General features: G+C 46.6%; 2 protein-coding genes across 3 annotated transcripts; one reads left to right on the top strand and one right to left on the bottom strand.

Annotated features, from left to right (window-relative positions):
• Positions 1–1209: 1209 nt before the first annotated feature.
• LOC123110893 (serine/arginine repetitive matrix protein 1) lies at positions 1210–3153 on the top strand. Its single transcript, XM_044531528.1, has 2 exons — positions 1210–1526; positions 1729–3153. The coding sequence occupies exon 2, from the start codon at positions 1820–1822 to the stop codon at positions 2984–2986; it is 1167 nt and encodes a 388-aa protein (XP_044387463.1). The 5' UTR covers positions 1210–1526; positions 1729–1819; the 3' UTR covers positions 2987–3153.
• Positions 3154–3261: 108 nt separating this feature from the next.
• Positions 3262–19256, bottom strand: LOC123110895 (protein cornichon homolog 1). Of its 2 annotated transcripts, none has more exons than XM_044531529.1 (5): positions 18942–19256; positions 17875–18056; positions 16257–16379; positions 3683–3783; positions 3262–3584 (listed from the first exon to the last, which is right to left on the bottom strand). In XM_044531529.1, the coding sequence occupies exons 1-4, from the start codon at positions 19014–19016 to the stop codon at positions 3714–3716; spliced, it is 450 nt and encodes a 149-aa protein (XP_044387464.1). In that variant the 5' UTR covers positions 19017–19256; the 3' UTR covers positions 3262–3584; positions 3683–3713. The 2 variants fall into 2 exon arrangements, with proteins under 2 accessions (XP_044387464.1, XP_044387465.1); XM_044531530.1 differs by having other exon boundaries at positions 3262–3566.
• Positions 19257–23803: the final 4547 nt, after the last annotated feature.

The following is a 23803-nucleotide window of genomic DNA, read 5'->3' as shown; positions in this document are numbered from 1 at the left end:
CACTCTGCTTGAGATTGCGGTACTGCCGATTGAGCATCATGAAGCAGGAAGCCTGATTCGCAAGGAAGAAGGACTGGATCTTGGTCCAGACGTCATAGGTGGTGGCACCGACGACGTGGTCAATGGAAGGATCCGCGAGGGTGGCGTAGATCCAGAGCGCTACATGGGCATCCAGCTCAAGATACTAGGCGTCGGCATTGGGGGGCGGCGGGTGCTCGATGAGAAAAGTGACCCCACAGTGGATGAGGACCACGAGGAAAAATGATTTCCACTTGTGGTAGTTGTGCGGGATTGAGAAGGAATTTGATGTGGTTAGTGATGTGATCATTGTAGATCGAGTTGCGAGGGGCGGGTGCCGGCGGCGCCGGCGTGGAGGAGGAGAACAGCCGAGTGAACTGAGAGCCGGACGAGCCAGATGTGCCATGGAGGGAGTTGGTGCCGGAGAGGGAGGGCGGTGCAGTGGCCGCAGAGAGGCCGTGGCGGTGGCCGCGGCGGGTGTCGTGTCGGAGGAGAGGGAGCTCGGCGAGGTGACGGAGCTGGAGGCGCCGGAAGAAGAAGTGCCAAGGTCGATATGGTGGAGGAGCCTGGTAACTGATGCCAAGTTGGAAGAGATAATCTTGATTGTTATTGATGTTGACAGAGTACATGCCATTTATACAGAGAGGAGAACGATCACCCCTACAGAGGTGGCACGCATGCCGTGGGCGACGTGATCCTAATTACAAGGAACATGCACATGCACAATAACGGTACATACAGGTTACATACAATTCAACAAGCATACCATGTTGCAACAGCAACAAACCAATTACATTTGTGTAGCTGAGGTACACCTTTTTTTTTCCTGTAGACTACATTGTGATTACACTATTGTGGAATCGACTATGAGTTCACGAGTTAGTGAATTACGATTTATAACTGTGCATCCGTGACTGAGAGGTTTGACATTCCCTTTTGTAAAACGAAGAAAACCCGTGGCTGTGGGCCTCCGTCTTGTTAAAACCCTTGGCATGACTTCGCAAAAAAAAAAAAAAACTTGGCATGAGACTGGGCAGAGTTTTCAAACGTGGAGTGCTGGTGAGACTTGCGTGTGGGGTCCTGAAGACTAGTAGTCAGAACAGAACCCACCAAACCTTTTCCCACGTCATATTCAAATGGATCCAATCAAGCACTTGCTCCCGCCGTGTTTGACCGCCTCCTCCCTCACCTGGTTCTGGTTGAACAATTCGAGTCTCAAGCACATTAGTTAAAGGAGGAATTATGAAGCTCAGCTACCACCAACACCGACACCATCAATTCATCTCCTTTGCTTGACCCGATCGCCTCCTACCACATGCGCATGGTAGACCTACATATACGCCTCACTGGTGTGTTCTGACCAGCGCTAGCACCAGGTTTGACCAGTCCACCGAGAAATCAACAAGAACAGCCTACCTTCTTCTTCTTCCTCTAGAGCAGGATTTTGCTGCTATTTATTTTTGGCTTTGGTCAAGACGAATGGCGCGCGACGAGTGAAGCCGGCATCGGTGAGTTTCTTCTTGCTGTCCTCTGCTTGATTTATAGCTTTTTTCGGTTACTAGTACATGGGGAGAGTTCACGGAAATTGGGGATACCTTTCTGGCCCTAATCAAGCAGCCGTGCTTGTATTTTCTCATCAACTGCGTCATGCATACGTACTAGTTAGTTGCTCACCTAATACCTCTACCTAATACTAACACTCTGTTTCAGATTCTACCGAATTCGAGTTTCAAAAAAGATTCTACTGAATTAGAAATCAGCTGGATCGAGGGAGGGAATCAAGAGCTTCAACTTGTCACCGATGGAGGCCATGGCTGCAAAAGGCAGCCCGAAGCCCGTCCCCAACTATCTTCGGCCATCAACCGGGTCGTGCCACGACGCGTGCAAGCACGGCGGGCATCACGCGTTCGAGGAGAAACAAGCTCCAAGGGCCCAACCCAAACCCCGGAAGAAGCAGCAGCCATCGGCTTCCGATGACCACAAGACAAGGCTGGTCAAGGTACGGTCGGTGTCACGCAGGCGTGTCGGAGATTTCAGCAAACCCGACAAGGCCGATACGCCGGCCGGTGGGAGCGAGATTGTTGTTGAGTGGAAGGACATCGTGGCCTATGATGCAGCGCCAGTGCCAGTTCCGGCTCCAGCCTCACCCGACGGGCCATCTCATCAACAACCTGATGGGAGGAACAAGAGGGATGTGAAGGGGAAAGCACCATTTGCCAAGGCCACCCATCCGGAGAAGCAAACCGAATCACTGAACAAGAGGCTGGCTAAGACCGTCAGGTCGACGCTCACCGGGAAGGCCTCCGTGAAGAAGCCTCAAGCCGCCACTAACAGTTCACCTTCTCACAAGAAGGGGGCTGGCAAGCCTCCGAAAGCCAAGAAATCTGCGACATTGCCCGTCGAAAACAAGGAAATTGTCCAGGGTGACGCAACTCATAATGATGTTAAACAGGGCAAGTCACTCTACACTCCCGACCAAGAAGAGCGTGCTGCCATTGCTCTTTCAATGAGACCCATCCTGGCACCGGCACATCGGAGGGCCAAGAGCATGAGCATCAGCAACCGATCGGTGCGCTTCCCGTTCACCCGACAACCGAGCAACAACTCGGCCACCTTCAAGCTGCGCTCCAAGAGCAGCAAGGCACCCATCCTCCCATCCGAACAAGACAAGCCCACGCGGCTCAGGTTCAGAAAGGGGAGAGCAGCCGGCGAGGAGTCCAGCGGCGGCATCCAGCTCAGGGCCAGGAGCCTGCGGAGGCGAGGGAGCAGCATGTCCGGCAGTGCAACAGGCTTCATTGTGCCAGAGGTGATGCTGAGGCACCAAAAGACGCTGGAGAGGAAGAAGAGCCGGAGGCTGTCCAACAACCTGATCGAGGAGACGGCGAGCAGGCTGGCCAAGAGCAGGAAGAGCAGGGTCAAGTCCCTTGTTGGGGCTTTCGAAACTCTCTTCTCCAAGATCGGAAAGTAGGGTTCAGCAGCCGCATTTTGTTTTGTTTGTCCATGGGTTGATTCTGTTTCTGCTAGTTCAATCAGGCAGAGCTGAAAGCAAAGTCGATGTTTTCTCTCAGCTTCTTGTAATTTTATGAAACAAATTGTATTCGATGATCGCATGGAAGCAGTTCATCTTCAGGTTCAGGTCCTGCAAACTTAACCCCTTGTTCAAAACCAAATTACACAAACGCACTATATGCTTTTCAAGGGAAAACAACAAGCTGTAAAATAATTGTGACGGAGAATCTCACATCTCAAAAGTGAATGCCAACTAGTCAGCTCAAGATGTCACCATTGCACATACCATACCAAGATGTCCAATGTTAACCAAATCTCGACAGGTGGCAGTGCAATACCAGAACGCATGAAATTACAATGTACAGCACAAGGGTCAGTTCTGCCTGATGGTTGCAATCAACACCCAGGCACCAGATAAGCTCCTACGGAACGTCTTGTTTCAGAATTTCTGAAAGACTGGAATGTACTCTCACCGGTTCCTCATGTTAAGTGTTCATTTGGAGCCAGATGTCGAAACATGTGTGCGACAAGTTAACCAACTGCATCATTGGAATTTCCTTGAAAAAGAAAATCAGTGCCAGGCACCAGTTTCAGTGCAGGTTATTAATGAAATGATGAACAGCTCTCCCAGTGAGCAGACACGGTAGTAATATACCTGGCCACATGTGAGATGTTGATGACAAGCTCTAAATAGTCCTAGTTTCTACCAGATTCACATCCTCATCAATAAATAGTAGCACAGCCGTCATGACAAGCCTGAAAAAATGTATCATATATACGAACAGTTATATTAGGCAACAAGCATCCTTAGCGTGGAAGTGGCAGATAACTAAGCTTGAACAAATGCTGAATTAAGGGCCTCTTTGATTCGCAGGATCCTAAAAACATGGGAATGGAAAAACATAGGATTGGAATGTCATGGCCGTCTCAAAAATTGCGAAGATTTTGGGCTGTTCGATTGCATCACAGGAAAAACAAAGGATTCTTTCTAAGAGGTTTGAGTGGATGATATAAATACTATGGGAAGTAGTACAAAGAAGTCCTTAGGAAAAAAAACTATATGATTTAATCCTATGAATCAAACAACCAACACAGGAAAAAATCCTAAGGATTCTAATCCTCCAAAACTCCTATGAAAAAACTTTGAATCAAAGGAGCTCTAAGTATATCACAAACCTAGGATTATATGCAGCACAACTGGTAAGTGGTAGCAAGGAAAAAAGGATCATGAAGTGACCTAAAACGTCTTATAAAAGTTTACAGAGGGAGTACTATATATTTCAACCATTTTTTCATAATTGCTGGGCTGAAAACAAGTGAATGTAAACTTAGAGGTGAGGAGCCGAGCAGGATCCATGATTGTAGGCTGAGGTGCTCCCCGCCATGTCGCTTCATGCACCAGATGGGCACCGCCCGAGCCAAATCAAACCCCCTGGTGTTTCGTCGCCTCAACTTCTTGGATGCCAACTCCAGTTCTAGCAGGAATAGCAGCAGGAAGGACGGGAGCAAGGGTGGGACTCATCAGCAGACCAAAAGCACAGAGGAAGGGTGTGAAAAAGGGCAACCCTGCAGTTGCACAATATCTGGCAGAAAAGTTCGAGAACCTGTCTGGGACTAACAAGGCCACCGAGACAAAGGAGATGCCTCCAGAGGAACAGTACAACACTCCAGAGGTAACCGGCGGCCATGAGCTGGAACTGCGCGGGGGGGGGGGAGCGCTCCTGGACAGTTAGCGATCTTGTGAGCTTAGTGCAAGCTCAATCCCCATGCATTGTTTTTCTTTGTGAAACTAGGCAGTCGAAAGATAGGATGAAAAGATATCAATCTCATTTACGAAGGATTAATGGTCTTAGTGGAGGTTTAGCTCTTTTCTGGCATGAATCCATGCTAGACGATGTGAAGGCTATGGATGTATGATATATTGATCCTTATGCAAGTGCTGCTGCGGGAATGCCTCGTTGGAGGCTCACCCGCGTCTACGGCGAGCCCCGGACAGAGGACCGACATCGCATGCGGTCGCTTCTCCGTGATCTTCACCACCAAGTGGACATGTCTGTGGGTTGTGATTGGAGATTTCAACGAGGCCATGTGGGGCTTCGAACATTTCTTCAAGACTCCTCACTCGGCACGTCAGATGATTGACTTTCGTGATGTTTTTGAGTTATGTGGCCTTGGTGATCTTGGTTTTTCAGGTCTGCCATACACTTATGATAACCGGCGGTCCAGCCGAGCAAAAGTCAAAGTTCGGCTCAACCGGGCGGTGTTAAGCACCTGGTTGCTCCTTCATCAGACAATGCGCCGATCCTCCTAAGGTGCTTCGCTGAGTTACCATGGGAGAACGTGGGTAAGAGGTGCCACCACTATGAAGTTGCTTGGGAGCGTGACCTAGCGCTGCCTTAGGTGGTCATGGAAGCCTGGTCAGCGGCCAGTGCCATGGGCAACCTTGGTGACATGGCCACAGCGCTAGGTGAGCTCATGCACGCATGCACAGATGGAGCAAAAAGAAATTCGGTGATGTGATGAAGGAAATTCATAAATCCATACTCGTCTTGGGGAACTAATGGCTATGAACACAGATCAGAGGACTATTAGGGAAGCTACAGATCCGGCGCTGTGCGCAGATCAAGTAGGTGTGGCGTGTGTGTACAAACGGATAAAATCCCTTGTTCATATAGTGGTGTGGTGCAGAAGGACAGCGCCATCATGGCTGATATTGATAGGAGCTAGGGTCCTACCAGGTCTCGACCGTAGGTTGTAGGGGTGAGAGGTGAGTTGGCGAGAGGTTGGGCGCGGCCGGTGGCGCGGCGGCGCCGTGATCCCGCGGGAGGAGGCGGGCGGCGGTGGTGAGAGGCGGGTAGGGTTTAGGGTTCCGGCTCCCCTAGGAGCCGGGCAATAGTTATGACTTATTGCTTAATTCCAAAAGGTAGCCTTACATTTGTTTATATAATCCTTGCTGCTAATAAAAATAAGATAAGTTGGGCTAAGCCCCTAACTAGATGCGCCCAATGGGCCTCCTCCGGCTATAAGTGATGTCGGTCATAACATCTCTCCCCGCCTCGCAAACAGCTCGTCCTCGAGCTGGAAGTTTGGAAAGTGTTGGCAGAACTCGTCAAGCTGCTCCCAAGTGGCGTCCTCCTCCGGAAGGCCTTGCCACTGGATCGACAAGTGCCACACCCCGCGACGCTGCTGGACCTGCAACACCTTCGTCGGTCCTGGAAGAAGGCACCCGTCGGAGGTCGGAGGAAGCAGCGGCGTGGTCGCCGGCGGGTCCCCACGGAAGGGCTTCAGCAACCCCACATGGAAGACGTCATGGATGCGGGCACCGGCCGGAAGCTGAAGGCGGTAGGCAACCTTTCCGATGCGCTCCAGCACGGAAAATGGCCCGGCGTAGCGAGGACCCAGCTTGCGCTTCGCGCTCGAGTCGAGGGACTGTGTGGAGCGGTGAAGGAGGCGCGGCCACACCCAGCCACTCCGCCTCGCGATGGTGGGCGTCGTAGTAGTGCTTGGACAGCTGTTGGGCCTGGAGAAGTCGTTGGCGCACCTCCGCAAGCATCTCATCCCGGCTGCGAAGAAGGTCGCCAGCCGCCTCCGTCCTCGCCGTCTCGGGGTCAACCGCTAGGATGGGCGGGGGCGGTCAGCCATAGACCACCTCAAAAGGCGTGGCGCGCAGGGCGGAGTGGTATGAAGTGTTGTAGCAGTACTCCGCCCACGCAAGCCAGTCCACCCAAGCACGGGGACGATCACCTGTAACACAACGCAAATACATGGCAATCACCTTGTTGACCACCGCAGATTGACCGTCCGTCTGAGGATGGAAGGCTGTACTCAGGCGCAGCTTCACGCCCGCCATCCGGAAGAGATCGCGCCAGACATGCCCAGTGAACACCGGGTCCCGGTCGCTGACGATCGAAGAGGGGAACCCGTGTAGGCGGACGATGCCGTCGAAGAAGGCATGCGCCACGGAGGCGGCAGTGTAGGGATGCCCAAGCGCGATGAAGTGTGCGTACTTGGAGAAGCCGTCGACCACCGTAAGGATGACGGACTTGCCGCCCACCTTGGGGAGGCCCTCGATGAAGTCCATGGAGATGTCAGCTCAAACCTGAGAGGGCACCTCCAGGGGCTAGAGCAGCCCGGCCGGTCGCAGCGTCTCCGTCTTGTTGCGCTGGCACGTCAGGCAAGACCGCACCCAATCGCGGATCAGGGCCCGGTCGCCGGGGATGTAGAAGTCGGCGCGGAGACTGTGGAGGGTCTTTTGCACGCCCTCATGGTCGGCTGAGTGGGCCAGTAGCAGGACCTTGTGACGGAGGTCCCCGTGATCCGGCACGAAAAGCCAGCGCCCGTGCAGGAGCAAGCCATCTGCCAAGCACCTGGCGATGGGCGCGCCGCAAACCAGATTTTAGCGCGCAACGCGTTGGGCGGCTGTTGGAGATGCTCTTAGTGGGTTCTCAGGAGACTTGTTTGAAGCTAAGGGTGTTATTTCTATGGAGCTCACGGTTGGGAGCAAAACATTGCCGACTGCTTTCTTCGTTGTTGATGTCAAAGGCCGATATAATATTCTTTTGGGACGCGATTGGATTCATGCAAATTGTTGCATCCCTTCTACTCTACATCAATGTTTGTTTCAGTGGGTTGATGATGATGTTGAAGTGGTTGATGCGGATAATTCGGCCTGCATTGCATTGGCTGAGGCTCCGGTTGATTGGCAACACGCTGAGATGCGATGCTTGACGGGTAGAGATTTATCAGATTATGATTATATTAGCATTGGCAGAGATGGTTTTGTTCCTGTACATGCACAGTCGGCTAGTGTAGCTCGGCTTAATGACTTATCCTTGTGAACAATGAATAAGGAAGATAGTGTTAAATGGATGCAAAGGCGTGTTGAGGAGTATCGTTCAGGAAAGAACGATATGCATGAAGCTATTGAGGATTTCGATGACATGGAGAAGCTTGGACAAGGATTCTCATCGGCTGACCCACTTGAGGAAGTTGATATTGGTGATGGAAGTGTCCCCGGACCTACATTTATTAATGCTAATATGGGGGCCGATCAGAGAGGAAAGGTATGTGCATTACTTAGGGAATTTGTTGATTGCTTTGCTTGGAATTATACTGAGATGCCCGGTTTGAGTAGGGACTTGGTTGAACATAGATTGCCTATTAAATCTGGTTTTAGGCCGCATAAACAGCCCCTTAGGCGATTCAATCCTAGTATATATGACCGCATCAAAGATGAAATTGACCGGTTGTTAAAAGCTCAGTTTATTCGGCCGTGTAGATATGTGGAATGGATTTCTAATATTGTTCCTGTTGAAAAGAAAAATACTGATAAGATTAGAGCATGTATTGATTTTAGGGATTTGAATAAGGCTACCCCTAAAGGTAAATATCCTATGCCTATAGCCGACATGTTGATTAACGATGCTTCTGGACATAAAGTAATCAGTTTTTTAGATGATAATGCTGGTTATAATCAGATATTTATGGCAGAAGAAGATATGTTTAAGACTGCTTTTCGATGCCCTGGTTTTGTTGGTTTATTTGAGTGGACTGTTATGACTTTTGGATTGAAGAATGCCGGAGCTACATACCAGCGTGCTATGAATCTGATTTTTCATGATCTTCTAGGCATCGTATTAGAAATATATATTGATGATGTAGTTGTTAAATTGGATGGGTTTGATCACCATTCAGCCGATTTGTGATTAGCTTTTGAAAGAATACATCGGTATGGGCTGAAAATGAATCCACTCAAATGTGCTTTCGGTGTATCGGCTGGTAAGTTCTTAGGTTTTATAATTCATGAGCATGGCATAGAGATTGATCCTAAGAAGGTAGAGGCAATCAGAAAATTGGAGGAGCCCACATGTAAAAGGGATGTGCAGAAATTGTTAGGAAAAATTAATTACTTGAGACGATTCATATCTAACCTTGCGGGAAAAATTGAATCGTTTGTTCCTTTACTTCGGTTAAAACATGAAGCCGAATTCACTTGGGGGGCAGAACAGCGAGAGGCTTTTAATAATATAAAACAGTATTTGTCAAGTCCTCCGGTGCTTCGAGCACCCAAGTCTGGTGTGCCGTTCAGGTTATACATTGCCGCACAAGACAAGGTGATCGGCGCAGTTTTAGCACAAGAGAACGGCGGGAAGGAGTACATCATTGCATACTTGAGCCGCCGCTTGCTTGACGCTGAGAGTCGGTACGTGTTTATTGAAAAATTATGTTTATCTTCATATTATGCATGTACAAAATTTCAGCCATATTTACTTTATAGTACATGTGTAGTAGCTTGCCAAGCGGACGTGATTAAATATATGCTGCAGCAGCCGATTCTTAGTGGTGGGATTGGAAAATGGGCTTATGCACTAATAGAATATGACTTGGCATATGAATCGTTGCGTGCTATGAAAGGTCAAGTCATCGCTGATTTTATTGTTGATCATAGGATTAAGGATGAAAAAGATATTAATTATGTTAGTGTGTGCCCATGAAAGTTTTATTTTGATGGATCGGTTTGTAGGGAGGGACAAGGCATCAGTAATGTTTTAATTTCACCAAACAATGTCGTTTATGAAACATCGGTCCGTTTGGAATATCCTTGTACAAATAACCAAGCTGAATATGAAGCTTTGTTGTTTGGTTTACAAAATTTAGTAGATATGGGTGTAAAGGATATAGAGGCTTTTGGAGATTCACTTCTGGTAGTCCGGCAAATTGGTGGTGAATTCAATGTTTTGATGGATTATTAAACAGCTATTTGGACCGGTGTTTAGATATAATTAAGTCTCTGAATACTTTCACTATCAGTCATATACCTAGGGAAGAGAATTATAGAGCTAATTGCTTAGCGCAGCAAGCATCCGGATACCAAATCAGTAGGGGAAAGTTTTTCATATTAGACAAACCGATGCTAGATGCTGTTAATAGTAATGCTGATCTGTTGGCTATTAATTTGCTAAAGGATGCAGCAGGTCCTTGTTCAATCCAGCAGCAAATAGTACATGGCAAAGAAGATTCGGTGTAGGAGTCACAAATAACCGGATCAGCAGCTAATTTAGAACCAGGTGATTGGAGAACTCCTCTGATTAATCATCTAAAGGATCCTGGGCAAACAAGAGATAGAAAAATTCGGCGACAAACTTTAAAATATACTTTGCTAGATAGTGAGTTGTACCGCCAAACGATTAGGGATGAAAATGGAGCGGAAAGTTTTCGCTTTTCCGGAGGAAAAATGGAAACGAAGGGGAAATATGGAAACGGAAACGAAAATTTGCAAAACGGAAACAAAAATGGAATTTTTTTATGCGGAAACGGAAACAAAAACAGAGTGGTGTTTTCCGGTGGAACAGACGTGGAAACGGAACTTTTTGTTTCCGTGAATACGGAATTTCCGTTTCTAATGTAGGCCCATGGCTGCTTTGTAGCCCAACTACCAAACAACACATAGTGACACAATGAGTAGAATGAGCAAAATGGATCATTTGAAGACCAATTTTTACTACCGCACATGTACTAATCTAGGCCCTATACGGAATTGTCATGTATTACTACAATACTATCATATGTTGCTAACACAACCATATTATTTCGTAGCCATGTTAACAATTCCATAATTTTTTTTGTTTTTTGTCTGTATTTCTCTATGATTCAAGGGGTTTTTTAAGTTTCGATCAACACACAGTTTTGTTTCCGTGTCCACTCTGTCTTTGCTCCGTGTCTGTTTTCGATACTATCTGTTTCCGTATTCGTTTCCGGGGTTCCTGTATTCGTTTCCACTTCTGCAAAAGAATATGAAAACAAATATGGTAGCACCCAGTTCCGTCCGTTTCTGCGCCGTTTTCATCCCTACAAACGATAGATGGATTACTTTTAAAGTGCTTAGGTCCTGATCAGTCAAGAGTAGCTATGGGTGAAGTACATGAAGGGCTATGCGGAACACATCAGTCGGCTCATAAGATGCAATGGTTATTGAAAAGAGCAGGGTTTTATTGGCCGACGATGTTAGGGGACTGTTTTCGCTATTATAAAGGGTGTGAAGAATGCCAGAAATTTGGAAATGTTCAATTGGCACCTGCAGCTATGATGCATTCCATTATTAAGCCATGGCCGTTTAGAGGATGGGGTTTAGATTTTATTGGTCAAATATATCCTGCTTCATCTATGGTCATCGCTTCGTCCTAGTAGCTACAGATTATTTTACCAAATGGACTGAAGCAATTCCTTTAAGAAATATGACCCATAAGTGATTAATTTTGTTTTGGAGCATATTATTCGCAGATTCGGTATTCCTCAAACTTTGACTACTGATCAAGGTTCTTCTTTTATGTCTCATCAATTTCGTGAGTTTGCCGAATCTTTTAGAATTAAATTGTTAAATTCGTCGCCTTATTATGCTCAAGCTAACGGACAGGCCGAATTTAGCAATAAAACTTTAATTAAGCTTATAAAGAAGAAAATTAAGAAGCATCCAAGAAAATGGCATGAAGTGCTTTCGGAGGCTTTATGGGCTCATTGCATATCTAAGCTTGGAGCAACTCAAGTGACACCATATGAGTTAGTGTATGGACAGGAAGGTAAGAAGCAGTGTTACCTGTAGAGGTTAATTTGCAAGCTCTTAGAGTAGCCAGACAAAATGATTTGTCGGCTGTAGACTATAATAATTTGATGCTGGACAGAATTGATGATGTTCCAGAAGAAAGATTAAGAGCCTTACAGGAAATTGAAAAAGAAAAGTTAAGAGTAGCTAAGGCTTATAACAAAAGGGTGAGGGAAAAATCGTTTCAAATAGGAGACTTGGTGTGGAAAACGATTTTGCCTGTTGGAACTAGGAACAATAAATTCGGCAAGTGGTCGCCGAGTTGGGAAGGCCCATATAGAGTTGTTGAAATTGTTCCTGGGAATTCATATTTTGTAAAATCTTTGCATGGGGAGAAATTGCCTAAAGCTCTCAATGGAAAATATTTAAAGAAGTATTATCCTAGTATGTGGCAGGAGGCTTGATGGCATGACGGCCGATATTATTTAAGATATCGTCCTAAGCAAAATATGGCCAATGTGTTATTTGGACATCGCCCTGAGCAATGATATGACCGATGAAGCAATTGACATCATCCAAAGGTATCGCTATAGTGTTTTTGGTAGATGCAATCATACCAAAAACAAGGGGGCATGTGTTAATGATGAAATTTTGCTTGCCAGTTTTACAAATTTGATAGGTGTTGGAATCAAAGTTCAGCTAAAAGTGCAGATCAGAAATATGTTCAGTGCAGAGGATAAATGCGGTAATACTTCGATGATGGAGTTCTTGCTTAGACAGCAGAGGGGCAAGGAAGAAATCTGGTCTGGAGAATATTTGAGATAGAGAAGGTTCTGCATGAGGTAGTTGTTGGCTGAAACAAGCCCAAATATAGGCTAGTACGTACTAGTATAGGGCTGGGCTGCTGTCCCATGTGTTTTGGGTGCTGGCCGGGCTAATTAGGGATTAGGAATATTATATTTGACCTGCTTGCAGAGGAAGCAAAACAGGGATTACCTTCTATACGTGAAAAAGGAGTCCTACTCCGATTCAGCCAAAGACCAGGGCGCGCCCCTATATATATATGGGGTACTTGACCGATTGGAAAGACAACCAATCGATCCTTTTGCAACCTTACGTTGCTTTTTCTCCTACGTTCTTTTCTTTTCAGCACCTAGCTCGTAGCTTCTACCCAGCCCTAGCAACTCTAGGGTTTGGCTGATCTTTGCCGTTTTGCATTGAAAAACGGTCAGTTTACCTCCGCGAAAGTGAGGATTCTGTGGTGCTGTGTGGATCAAGTTCGCGCAGCAACAGGAGCTAGGGTCCTACCGGGTCTCGACCGTAGGTTGTAGGGGTGAGAGGTGAGTTGGCAAGAGGTTGGGCGCGGCCGGCGGAGCGTCGGCGCCGTGATCGCGCGGGAGGAGGAGGCGGCGGTGGTGAGAGGCGGCTAGGGTTTAGGGCTCTGGCTCCTAAGGGGAGCCTTAGGAGCCGGGAAATAGTTATGACTTATTGCTTAATTCCAAAAGGTAGCCTTACATCTGTTTATATAATCCTTGCTGCTAATAAAAATAAGATAAGTTGGGCTAAGCCCCTAACTAGACGCGCCCAATGAGCCTCCTCCGGCTATAAGTGACACCGGTCATAACAGATCTGGTGACAGATTACTTCGCAAATTTATTTACTGCTGATCCAGCAGTGTGTGCAGATCAAGTAATTGACCTTATCAACGCTCGTGTGACTGACAATATGAATGATGGTCTGTATGCAGAACTTTCTGATAAGGAGATTGTTACACACTTTTCCAGATACGCCCGCTCAAAGCCCCTGGACCGGATGGATTTCCGGAGCGGATGTTTCAAACAAACTGGGCAATAATGAAGGACCAAATTGTTGGTGTGAAGGAATTTTTCCGGTCAGGAGTTATGCATGAACAGGTGAATAACACTGCCATTGTCCTCATCCCAAAAGTTGATAATCCGGTAAAACTCACTTGATTCAGTCATTTATAAGGTGGTGCCAAGTGCTTAGTTAACAGGTTGAGGTTAATTCTTGATGAGATCATATCGCCAGTTCAAACTTCAAAGTGTTCCTGTGCGAGGAAGAACGATAACAGATAATGTGTTGGTTGTGTTTGACTGCATACATCATATCCAGCAGGAGAAGGATGCAGCAAAGAGTTTCTGCGCCTATAAGCTGTGGACCTCTCAAAGGCAAATGATCAGGTTGATTAGGTTTTCTTGAAGCGGACGATGCAAAAGTTGGGTTTCTCTGACTGATGGATGAACCCGATTATACTCCTACTTGTGTCACCTCTTAGATTCGTTTGCACCGTCGCGCGGGCTACGGCAAGGTGACCCTCTTTCTCCGTTCTTGTTCCTGTTTATTGCTGACGGACTTCTGCCTTGTTAAAGGATGGCGAGGAAAAAGGACATTTTACTTCCCTGAAGGTATGCCGGCGTGCTCCTGGTATCTCTCACTTCTTGTTCGCCGATGATACATTGCTCTTCTTTAAGGCAGAAACACAGCAAGCGGAGGAGGTCCGTTCTATCATCATGGCTTATTTAGGCCCTACTGCTCAGCTCACTAACCCAGCCAAATGCAGTACAATGTTTGGAAAAGCCTGTCTGGAAATAGTTCAGAAGGGGTACATGCAGCACTGCAGGTTCAGCTCTCTACTTCTGAAGAGGAAATATTTAGGGCTGCCGACACCGGAAGGTAGGATGTCAAAGGGCAAATGTCAAAACTTGCAAGCTCGCTTAACAAAGGGTGGAGTGATACATTATCTCTGGCAGGAAAGGAGACGATGATCAAAGCGGTTGCACAGGCTATACCCACTTGTATGATGGGGATGTTCAAGCTTCCCATGTCCGTGTGTGATGATCTTAGCAGGATGGTCCGTAACTTTTGGTGAGGATCATCGGAGGGGAAGCAAAAAACATACTGGCAGGCTTGGCCTAAAATCCAGAAGCATAAACTCACTGGTGGTTTGTGATTCCATGACTTCAGGGTGTTCAACCAAGCACTGCTAGCTCAGCAAGCTTGGAGACTTCTAACCAAACCCGAGAGTCTTTGTGCGCAGGTGTTAAAAGCTCGATATTATCCAGAGGGGCGGCTGGTGAACACTGACTTTTCAGCAATGTGTCGGTCACATGGCAAGCGATCCAGTTGGATTGGAGCTGCTGAAAAGGGGGCTGATTTGGCAGGTGGGCAGCAGAGGGCAAATCCGCATCTGGAGGAATCGATGGCTGACACGGGGATCCGGCGGGCAAGCTCCTCACGCCCAAGGGACATGCCGGCTAAGACGCGCCACGGACCTGCTGGATGCCAATGGCACCTGGCGGGTGGATCTCCGTCACCAACACTTTCTCCCAATCGACGCCATCATCGCATCAACACCTCTCCACGTGTCCCCGATGACGTCCTCGCCTGGCCCCCGAAGAAATCCGGTGTCTTCTCAGTTCGTTCAGTATAACGATTTGCCATGGACGAGCGTGAGCATCCGTTGGCAAGTGCTTCGAGCAGGGCAACGGATGGTCATCGCACCTTCTGGAACTGGAAGACCATATGGGGGTGCCCTGCTCCCCCTAAGGTACGCGCGTTTGCCTGGTGGCTGGTCTCAACTTCTCTTGCCACTTGGGCCAATTAATTCTCTCGCTATTTGGAACCCAATGGTCTGTGCCCCTTGTGGAACACGAGGATGGTTACCACACTATGTGCAGATGCCCGCAGGCTAAGGACTTGTGGTCGAGGATGTCCGCAGCAAGTAGCCGGAATGGCTATTCGGCATGTAGGATGAGCTGTCAGAAGTCAATCGCATGGTGCTGCTGATGGTCCTTTGGCACACCTGGCATGTCCGGAACGAGATCACACATGATAAAGCACCGCCTCCAACCGAAGCTTCCCGCCGGTTTCTCAACAGCTACATAAACTCGTTGTTGTGTGTCAAGCAGTTTCCTCGAGATGACCAGATCAAAGGCAAAATGGTTCTCCAAGTGGACAGCGGACGACTCAGTTTGAAACGCTCACACGCAGCCCGGGAACTAATATGGGATGAGCCAAACTCAACACGGATGGCAGCTATCTCGCCACCGACGGCTCCACTGGCTGTGGCATCGTCCTTCGTGACTCTGCCGGTTAGATTATCTACACTGCCTGTAGGCAGCTCTTCACATGTGATAATGCACTGGAAGCTGAATCGGAAGCGTGCAAGGAAGTACTAAGAAAAAGGAAAGACACAGCGCTTGAACGTCCCACGCCAGGTAGGGTCTGGGGAGGGATTATACGAGGCAAGCTCCCCTGCACAGTGCAATGTAGAGAGACCGCGTTGAACCCCGGACCTCTTGGCACAAGTGGGGAGTACTTCACCACGGCAGAGGGCACTAGGATATGACAATATACAAGCGTTTTTTATAATGTCCGAGGTTGTCTGTGACTAACTGAGAAGTAGAAAGAAGGATAAAGAAAGTGGTAGGTGTTAATTGTGTGTTTTGCCACTGCGTAGCGCTTATCTAGCCTAAGCGCACGACTAGCACAATTAAGCGCTAGATATTTTGTTGTCGCCTAGCACCTAGGCAAGCTTATGCGCTCGCCTAGGTGCGCTTTTTTTTCACTGGATAGAACCATGTTTAAGACTAGCATATGAATACATTTGCAGAAACAGATTATCCAATCATAAATATGGTAAGTTAAATTAAATAGTCTGCCACCAAACCTGTAAATGGATATAATAAATAATGCAAAGTAGAAGGCAAGCTTGATCATCCTGTACTTCTTCTCTCCATGTAACTGTCGGAATATCTCAGTAACATCTATAAGATGTTTCCGATTCATATACCTGATAAAAAAAACTAAATAATTATATTCCTTTAACTATCATGACCCAGAACATGAAGGCATGAGATGAAAAGGTAAATGGAAGTAAAATATGCAGGATAAATGCCTTGCATAGGCAATTGTACTTAGATCACATTAGAAAGGTATATGCATTTTTTTTTCATAATAAGTTAATATAGGAATTAGTGGTTACTACTTACGACCCGCAGATGCATTATCATTTTTATATACAAGAAGCAGATTACCAGTATAGATTGGGTATCTTACAGAAGTTCATTTACTCTTCTCAATACAACAAGCTAAAGCACTTTATTTCAGGTCTAAAGTCTCAACTAATCAACTGAGGAAAAAGAGATTGAAAATGACTGAGAAAACCAATTTTTTTTGAGGTATTACTGTTCCTCTACTTGGGACTTGTGGGTTTACCAGCAGGTAAAAGACATGTGATGTAACTTCAATAATTTTCACGTTTGGAGTCACTTTACGCCATTCAGGTTCATCCTCTTAGTTGGATTATTTATTAAGAGCTGTGCATAGTTAATAGCTGTTTCCTGCTGTATTGCTTGTATTCGACTTTGTTTCTATTTCCTTTATGCTAGAATTAGTTGTCTCCATAGAAGTCACTTATCGCTTTGATGCATAGCAAACTATTGTTGCGACTTGTAAATGTCCAACAATAAATTAACCAGTCCAACAACATGTAGATGTTATTACTGTGTTGTAATTACAAACAAGGCTCTATGGGTCAGATTAGAAACATAAAGTAAAGCAAGATTAAGAAGTTTTTGCATTGATCGTAGGATAACTATATACTCCCTCCGTAAAGAAATATAAGAGCGTTTATAGATAACTAAAGTAGTGATCTATACGCTCTTATATTAGTTTACAGAGGGAGTACTTGAGTAAGTGAAGGTTAGTGCAAGGCAAACAATGTCTAATGGTTCTTTCGTTGTGTGGAATGGTAAAAAGGAAATGATGCATGTCAAGATCAAAGCACATATAGCAGGTACATTGTAGAGTAGATCTTATCATATTATGACAACAGCAAGAGAATAAATATAAGCCAGACACAACATTGTTATTAGGGCATATATGCACACCATTTCTTGTCTAAATGCGTAATATCCAGACCAATATGTTAAATGTGGAAGGTCATGAAGAACAATAAAACATGAATAGCCCAAAATGAGAGAGCAACTACAAATGCTCAGCCTCCAGATCATTAAAAGAAGTTCTTGCGAGCACTTAATATGTTTCTATCCTTCACTATGTCATGACGATGACAAATACTTTAGTAAACATTTAAATTTCCAAAAACTAATTATGTATACTAGAACTCCGCAATGATAGAGGCATTACAGATTCCTCCCCAAATGAACAACTAATCTGAGATATAAAGTAATCCAAATAAATAATAGCAATACAATAGGGAAATGACCAAACAAGCATTTATAGTTTGAGGATAAACTACAGGGCTTAAAGGAAGAAGTACATACAGCTTCACATGGTAATATGTTACAGGAGCCATAACTAGAAACGGAAACCAATTCAGCGTCAAGAGGAAAGAAGCGCAGAGGACCCCTTGGAGTGCGTATTCTATTATGACCACTGCATTGATGCGAGATGATGAATCATATGGATTGATATAGTCAAACTCCAAATCAGATAAGCAGATAAGCTGATACAAAAACACAAAGAAAAATCAGTGGAATGAATCAATAAGAAGAGAAAATAACTTATTTTGCAGTAAGCTAAAACAAACTTTAGTTTCTCTATATAAATTCTATCCATACAGATTTGCACCTCTCAACCAATTGTGACCATTCTTGATGCAGCAACAAATCTAAAATTATTAAACCGAATTTTTCTCTATACTGGGATGCATAAACGCATAGCACTTCATAATTATTGCAGCAACATACCGCACCGTGACAACAATATCAACTTACAGTCTTACACTGTTATACAAAAGGATTTATTCAATTATAAACTATTATCTATCGTGTTGTTTAGGCTTTGGGTGCTAAAGCTACAATAATGCATGTCCGACCTATGATCATGCTGGTTTCTCGACAACCACACTTTCTGGGATGTTACAAGCTATGGAAGCACCAGGATGTTACCTAGTAGCTTGTGCTAACATTCCAACAGGAACGATAATCAGAAATACTTCATTTCATCCAACATGGAAGTAGATGAGCAAAACTGAGCAGCACAGAAACTTTGGATGCATTTAACCAAATGTAGCGGAGCTTTCTATACAAATATGATTTGTGAGTGTAAGTTAGACATGATCTAGTTTGCTGAATCGCAGTCCAGCTGACCTAATACTGGCTATCTTCTTTCCGCCTCGAGTTGACCAACTATACTGGTAATATTGGCAAGGAAGAACGACAAGAACTACACCGTTGACCAAATCCCTGCCCAAATTATGTTCAGAATTCCACAAAGCTGGCCAGCTGAAGCCCAATTTGGTGAGGAATCTCGCCAATTGTGCGGCAGATCTTGACCAAACTCGCGGCTCAAAGGCAGAAAGTTTAAAGGGACAAGGAGCCGAGCTTGCCTGGTAGGCGGTGAGGCCTACGAGGGCCATCACAGAGGCGAAGGAGAAGAGCCAGAGGACGAGTTCGACAGACATGTCCGCCGCCGCCGCCGCTGCACGGGACCGAGCCGATTCTTCTTAAGAATAAAGGACGGCACGGGACCGCGTCCCTCCGCTCTTCGCTCCCGTGTTTGTGCTCCAATCAACCGGTCCAGATGGATAAGCGCCTAAGACCACTCTCGCCGGCTTCAATGCCGTGGTCGCCGCCGGAGATGGGAGGGACAGCGGTGAGTTCGTGGGTTTGGAGTGGAGATGGGCCCTGGATGCGTTCGAGGAGGCGGTCGGGGGTATACCTGGCCAAACCTCGGGCCGGGCCGGGCTTCGGGCCGGGCCTAGCCAAGCCCGACACAAAAAACCCAGGCCCGGGCCCGGCCCGGCCCGGCCATCGGGCCTGTGTTTCTGGGCCCGAGCCCGGCCCAAACACCTAAAAGCCCGTCGGGCTTCGGGCCGGCCCGGCCCGACCTTCAGTAAACTACAAAAATGACGGGCCTGGGCCCGACCCGGCCCGGCCTTCGGGCTCAAAAACTAGGCCCGAGCCCGGCCCAGGGGTAGCGTCGGGCCAGGCCGGGCCGGGCTTTTTCGGGCCGGGCTTCCCATGGCCAGGACTAGTCGGGGGGCACCGTAGGCTGAAGGTCTCGCGACTTTAGACGCAACAGCAATTTAAAAGACGGATCCTAAAAAAAGCAATTTAAAAGACGAAAAATAGCTTTGAGTGTTTTTTTAACATAGTACAAAGACAAATGGTCATACATGAACACACACGCATATCTTACCCCTATACGTCTTTGTAGTCGACGAAAACGTCTCATCCACTAGCAAAGCCAGCCAATATAATCTGCGGGGTCATTAGTAAATTCTAACATAATTTCGTTCACAGCGCACTGTACATGTACAGTAAATTTATGTTGTTTTCTCTAAAAGTTGTGGGATCAATTAACCCAACAGAATATACATAGAATCGTCATTGGTCTTCTTCCACTGAAAGCACATCGCCGAAAGACCTGAAATAAATCTAAAAAAATACAAGTACCGGTGTAAGTTTGGAACTTAAACTCTGATGGACAGTGAATTCCACTGTCCTCATAACCATCTGACTACGGGTTGGTTCAGAAATGGCTTTCAGAGTTGCACAACATGTTTGCCATGCACTACAGCTTTAGCTCGCCATATCGATCCTTGGAGATTTACATAATGAATCTCTATTATAAAAGTGAAGTCTGCGGTTATGATGGCCTGTTGGTACCTAGTAGTTTTGTTCATTTCACCTTCATCCCTTCTCGCGCAATCTACGTAAAATAGTTACAACGGATTAGTTGGCAGCTTTTGATTAGAGGGAAGAGTGGCCACCCTATTCAGGGGGTAAAGGTTGATGAGAGCAAGATAGGTACGTGCACTGGTCAATTTTCGTAACTATTTTTTTTAGGTGTAGGGTTTTTGATGTCCTCATCTCATTGATTTTTTTTTTCAAACCGGTCACTCTCCTCCCTCTCACTCGTACGTTTTGCTCCGCTCCTTTTCTGGTTTATTTGCCTCATACTATTTTTTTCCATGTACATCCTCCCCTCGTTCCCGAAGTATTTTCCTTCAGTTCCCCATTTTCTCCGCATTACCATGTGAGCGGCCGAAAGCTAGGGTTAGGGTGTCGCCGCCGTGTCCCACCAACCGCCATCCGAGCTCAGTGCCAGCTACCACATGTGTTGTACTCCATCCACCCTCGCGGTCATCCGCCTCACCATCGTCGCCTGGACTCACTACACCCCATCGCATGGCGCCTCCGCATGGCGCTCCTTGACAAGGCGGCGGACGGTGCACTTCACGTCGTCAGAGGTGCCCATGTACTCTGCCTCTACACCTCCGACCCCTCTACTGTGCAATGGCGTGCGATAAGCTATTGCGCCACGCCAACGACCAAACTGCTCTAGTCACTGATGTTCTAGTTTCCCAGTGCGTCGTCTACGGCGGCGATGGTAGGGGGGCACAAAGCCATGAAGCTCAAGGGATAGTTCGAGTTGGACTAGGCCAATGCCGAGACTTGCTCTTGTCACTTATGTGTTCCATTTCCGAGTGTGCAACCCATGGAAAGGCATTAGTTGGCTTGCTACTAACTACAATATGTTTTTGGTATGTATTACAAGGATATGTTTGACAATAAAATGTTTCACACTCAGTTAACTGAGTGAGGCTTGTTATTCAGCACAACATAGGTGGGAAATTTAGTAATGTAATTAATTTTCTCTAAGTAGGTAAGCATTACTTGGGATTACCAAGCTATGAATTAAAAAGGATTGGATTGTTGCCAAGACCTTGTTTGAGGGCATAGTTAGTTCAGGTCTTGTCCTCCTGGGATACTGTCATTGGCACATGGGTAGTAAATCTAGAGCCAATAGTTGCCCCTAAATACATGTTTGGTGTTTCTTTGGGAGTTGGTATCTATAATTCAAGCGTGATTGGGATCTTATTGTAGGTTTACAAAGAAGAAGTTGGATGAGTTTGCATTTGTTCGCAACTGGTGAAGGTGTAATATGCATCTCAGTTTGAGAATCTTTTGGACACCAAGAGCCGGGAGAAAGGGAGCTATCTACTGAATAATATGTATGCTTTCACTATGTAATGATATATGTATTTTATAATGTATTTATTATGACAAACCAATGACACATGACATAATGTAATTGATGAAAATATGCCCTAGAGGCAATAATAAAATGGTTATTATTATATTTCCTAAATCATGATAAAGGTTTATTATTAATGCTAGAATTGTATTAATCAGAAACCTAAATACATGTGTGAATACATAGACAAACACTGTGTCCCTAGTGAGCCTCTACTTGACTAGCTCGTTGATCAAAGATGGTTAAGGTTTCCTAACCATGGACATAAGTTATCATTTGATAATGGGATCACATCATTAGGAGAATGATGTGATGGACAAGACCCATCCGTTAGCTTAGCATAATGATTGTTCAGTTTTATTGCCATTTCTTTCTTCATGTCAAATACATATTCCTTCGACTATGAGATTATGCAACTCCCGGACACCGGAAGAATACCTTGTGTACTATCAAACGTCACAACGTAACTGGGTGATCATAAAGATGCTCTACAGGTATCTCCAAAGGTGTTTGTTGGGTTGGCATAGATCGAGATTAGGATTTGTCACTCCGAGTATCAAAGAGGTATCTCTGGGCCCTCTCGGTAATGCACATCATAAGAAGCCTTGCAAGCAAAGTGACTAATGATTTAGTTGCAGGATGATATATTACAGAATGAGTAAAGAGACTTGCCAATAACGAGATTGAACTAGGTATGAAGATACCGACGATCAAATCTCGGGCAAGTAACATACCGATGGACAAAGGGTATTGTGTATGTTGTCATAATGGTTCAACCGATAAAGATCTTCGTAGAATATGTAGGAGCCAATATGAGCATCAAGGTTCCGCTATTGGTTATTGACCGGAGAGTTGTCTCGGTCATGTCTACATAGTTCTCGAACCCGTAGGGTTCGCATGCTTGACGTTCGATGACGATATAGTATTATATGAGTTATGTGATTTGGTGACCGAATGTTGTTCGGAGTCCCGGATGAGATCACAGACATGACGAGGAGTCTCGAAATGGTCGAGAGGTAAAGATTGATATATAGGATGATGGTATTCGGACACCAGAAGTGTTCCGGAGGTTACCGGGTACATATAGGGTCACTGGAAGGGGTTCCGGGCACCCCACCCCCACCCCCGGCAAATATATGGGCTTAATGAGCCAAGGGAGGGACAGACCAGCCCACAAGGGGCTGGTGTGCCCCTCAACCAGGCCGGCCAACCCTAGGGAAAGGAAAGGGGGGAGGGCAAGTCCCTCTTCCCCTCCCCCCTCCTCAAGGGAGAAAGGAAAGGGGGGGGGCGCCACCTACCCCTTCCTTCCCCTGGCGCCTATACAAGGAAAGGGGGGCCGAACCAGGGCAGGAGCCCAAGTGGGATTTAGCCCCACTTGGGGCGCCCCTTGGCTGTTGGGTAACGTAGTATTTTCGAAAATTTTCCTACGCACACGCAAGATCATGGTGATGGCATAGCAACGAGAGGGGATAGTGTTGTCTACGTACCCTCGTAGACCGTCAAGCGGAAGCGTTATAACAACGCGGTTGATGTAGTCGTACGTCTTCACGACTCAACCGATCCAAGCACCGAACGTACGGCACCTCCGTGTTCAGCACACGTGTAAGGGCATATTTATCCCCTAGTGGTTTTGGTGATTGATGACAATGCTTTTGTGGACTAATCGTGTGCGTTAAGTTCTGTCAGAGAATCATCCATTGGCACGAGACGATTTTCTCCCCTCGGTGTTTTAGTCAAGACGGTGTAGCTCCTTCGTTTCGTTGTTGGTGGACTAGTTTCGTAGGAGTCACCGTACTATTAAGAGGGGATCCGCTTTGGTAAGACTAGGGTGGAATCAACACGTACACATCCTTATCACACCCGTCGTCTTCCTTTCGCAACTCTGGAGCCGCAACTTCTCTTCCATACATGCTTCGCCCTGTGCCAGCGGTAGTACCGCGATCTCCAGCGATAGTACCGCCAAAGCCCTCCAGCGGTAGTACCGCTCCCAGCGGTAGTACCGCTCCGTAGAGTGGTAGTACCGCTCGCGGGCTTCGGCCGTAGTACCGCAGCAGTACCGCGCTACTGCCGCCTCGATTCGAGACGGTGTTTTCTCGTGTTGGGTTTTGCGGCACTAAAAGCGGTAGTAGAAGCGGTAGTACCGCTACGAGCGGTAGTACCGCTCCTACTCCCGCGGTAGTACCGCTCTGGGGCCAGTGGCCTGGCTTC

Source organism: Triticum aestivum, chromosome 5B (genome assembly GCF_018294505.1).
Source record: "Triticum aestivum cultivar Chinese Spring chromosome 5B, IWGSC CS RefSeq v2.1, whole genome shotgun sequence".
Lineage (NCBI taxonomy): Eukaryota > Viridiplantae > Streptophyta > Magnoliopsida > Poales > Poaceae > Triticum > Triticum aestivum.
The sequence above is the reverse complement of the archived record's forward strand: the minus strand, read 5'-3'. Positions and strand labels throughout refer to the sequence as shown.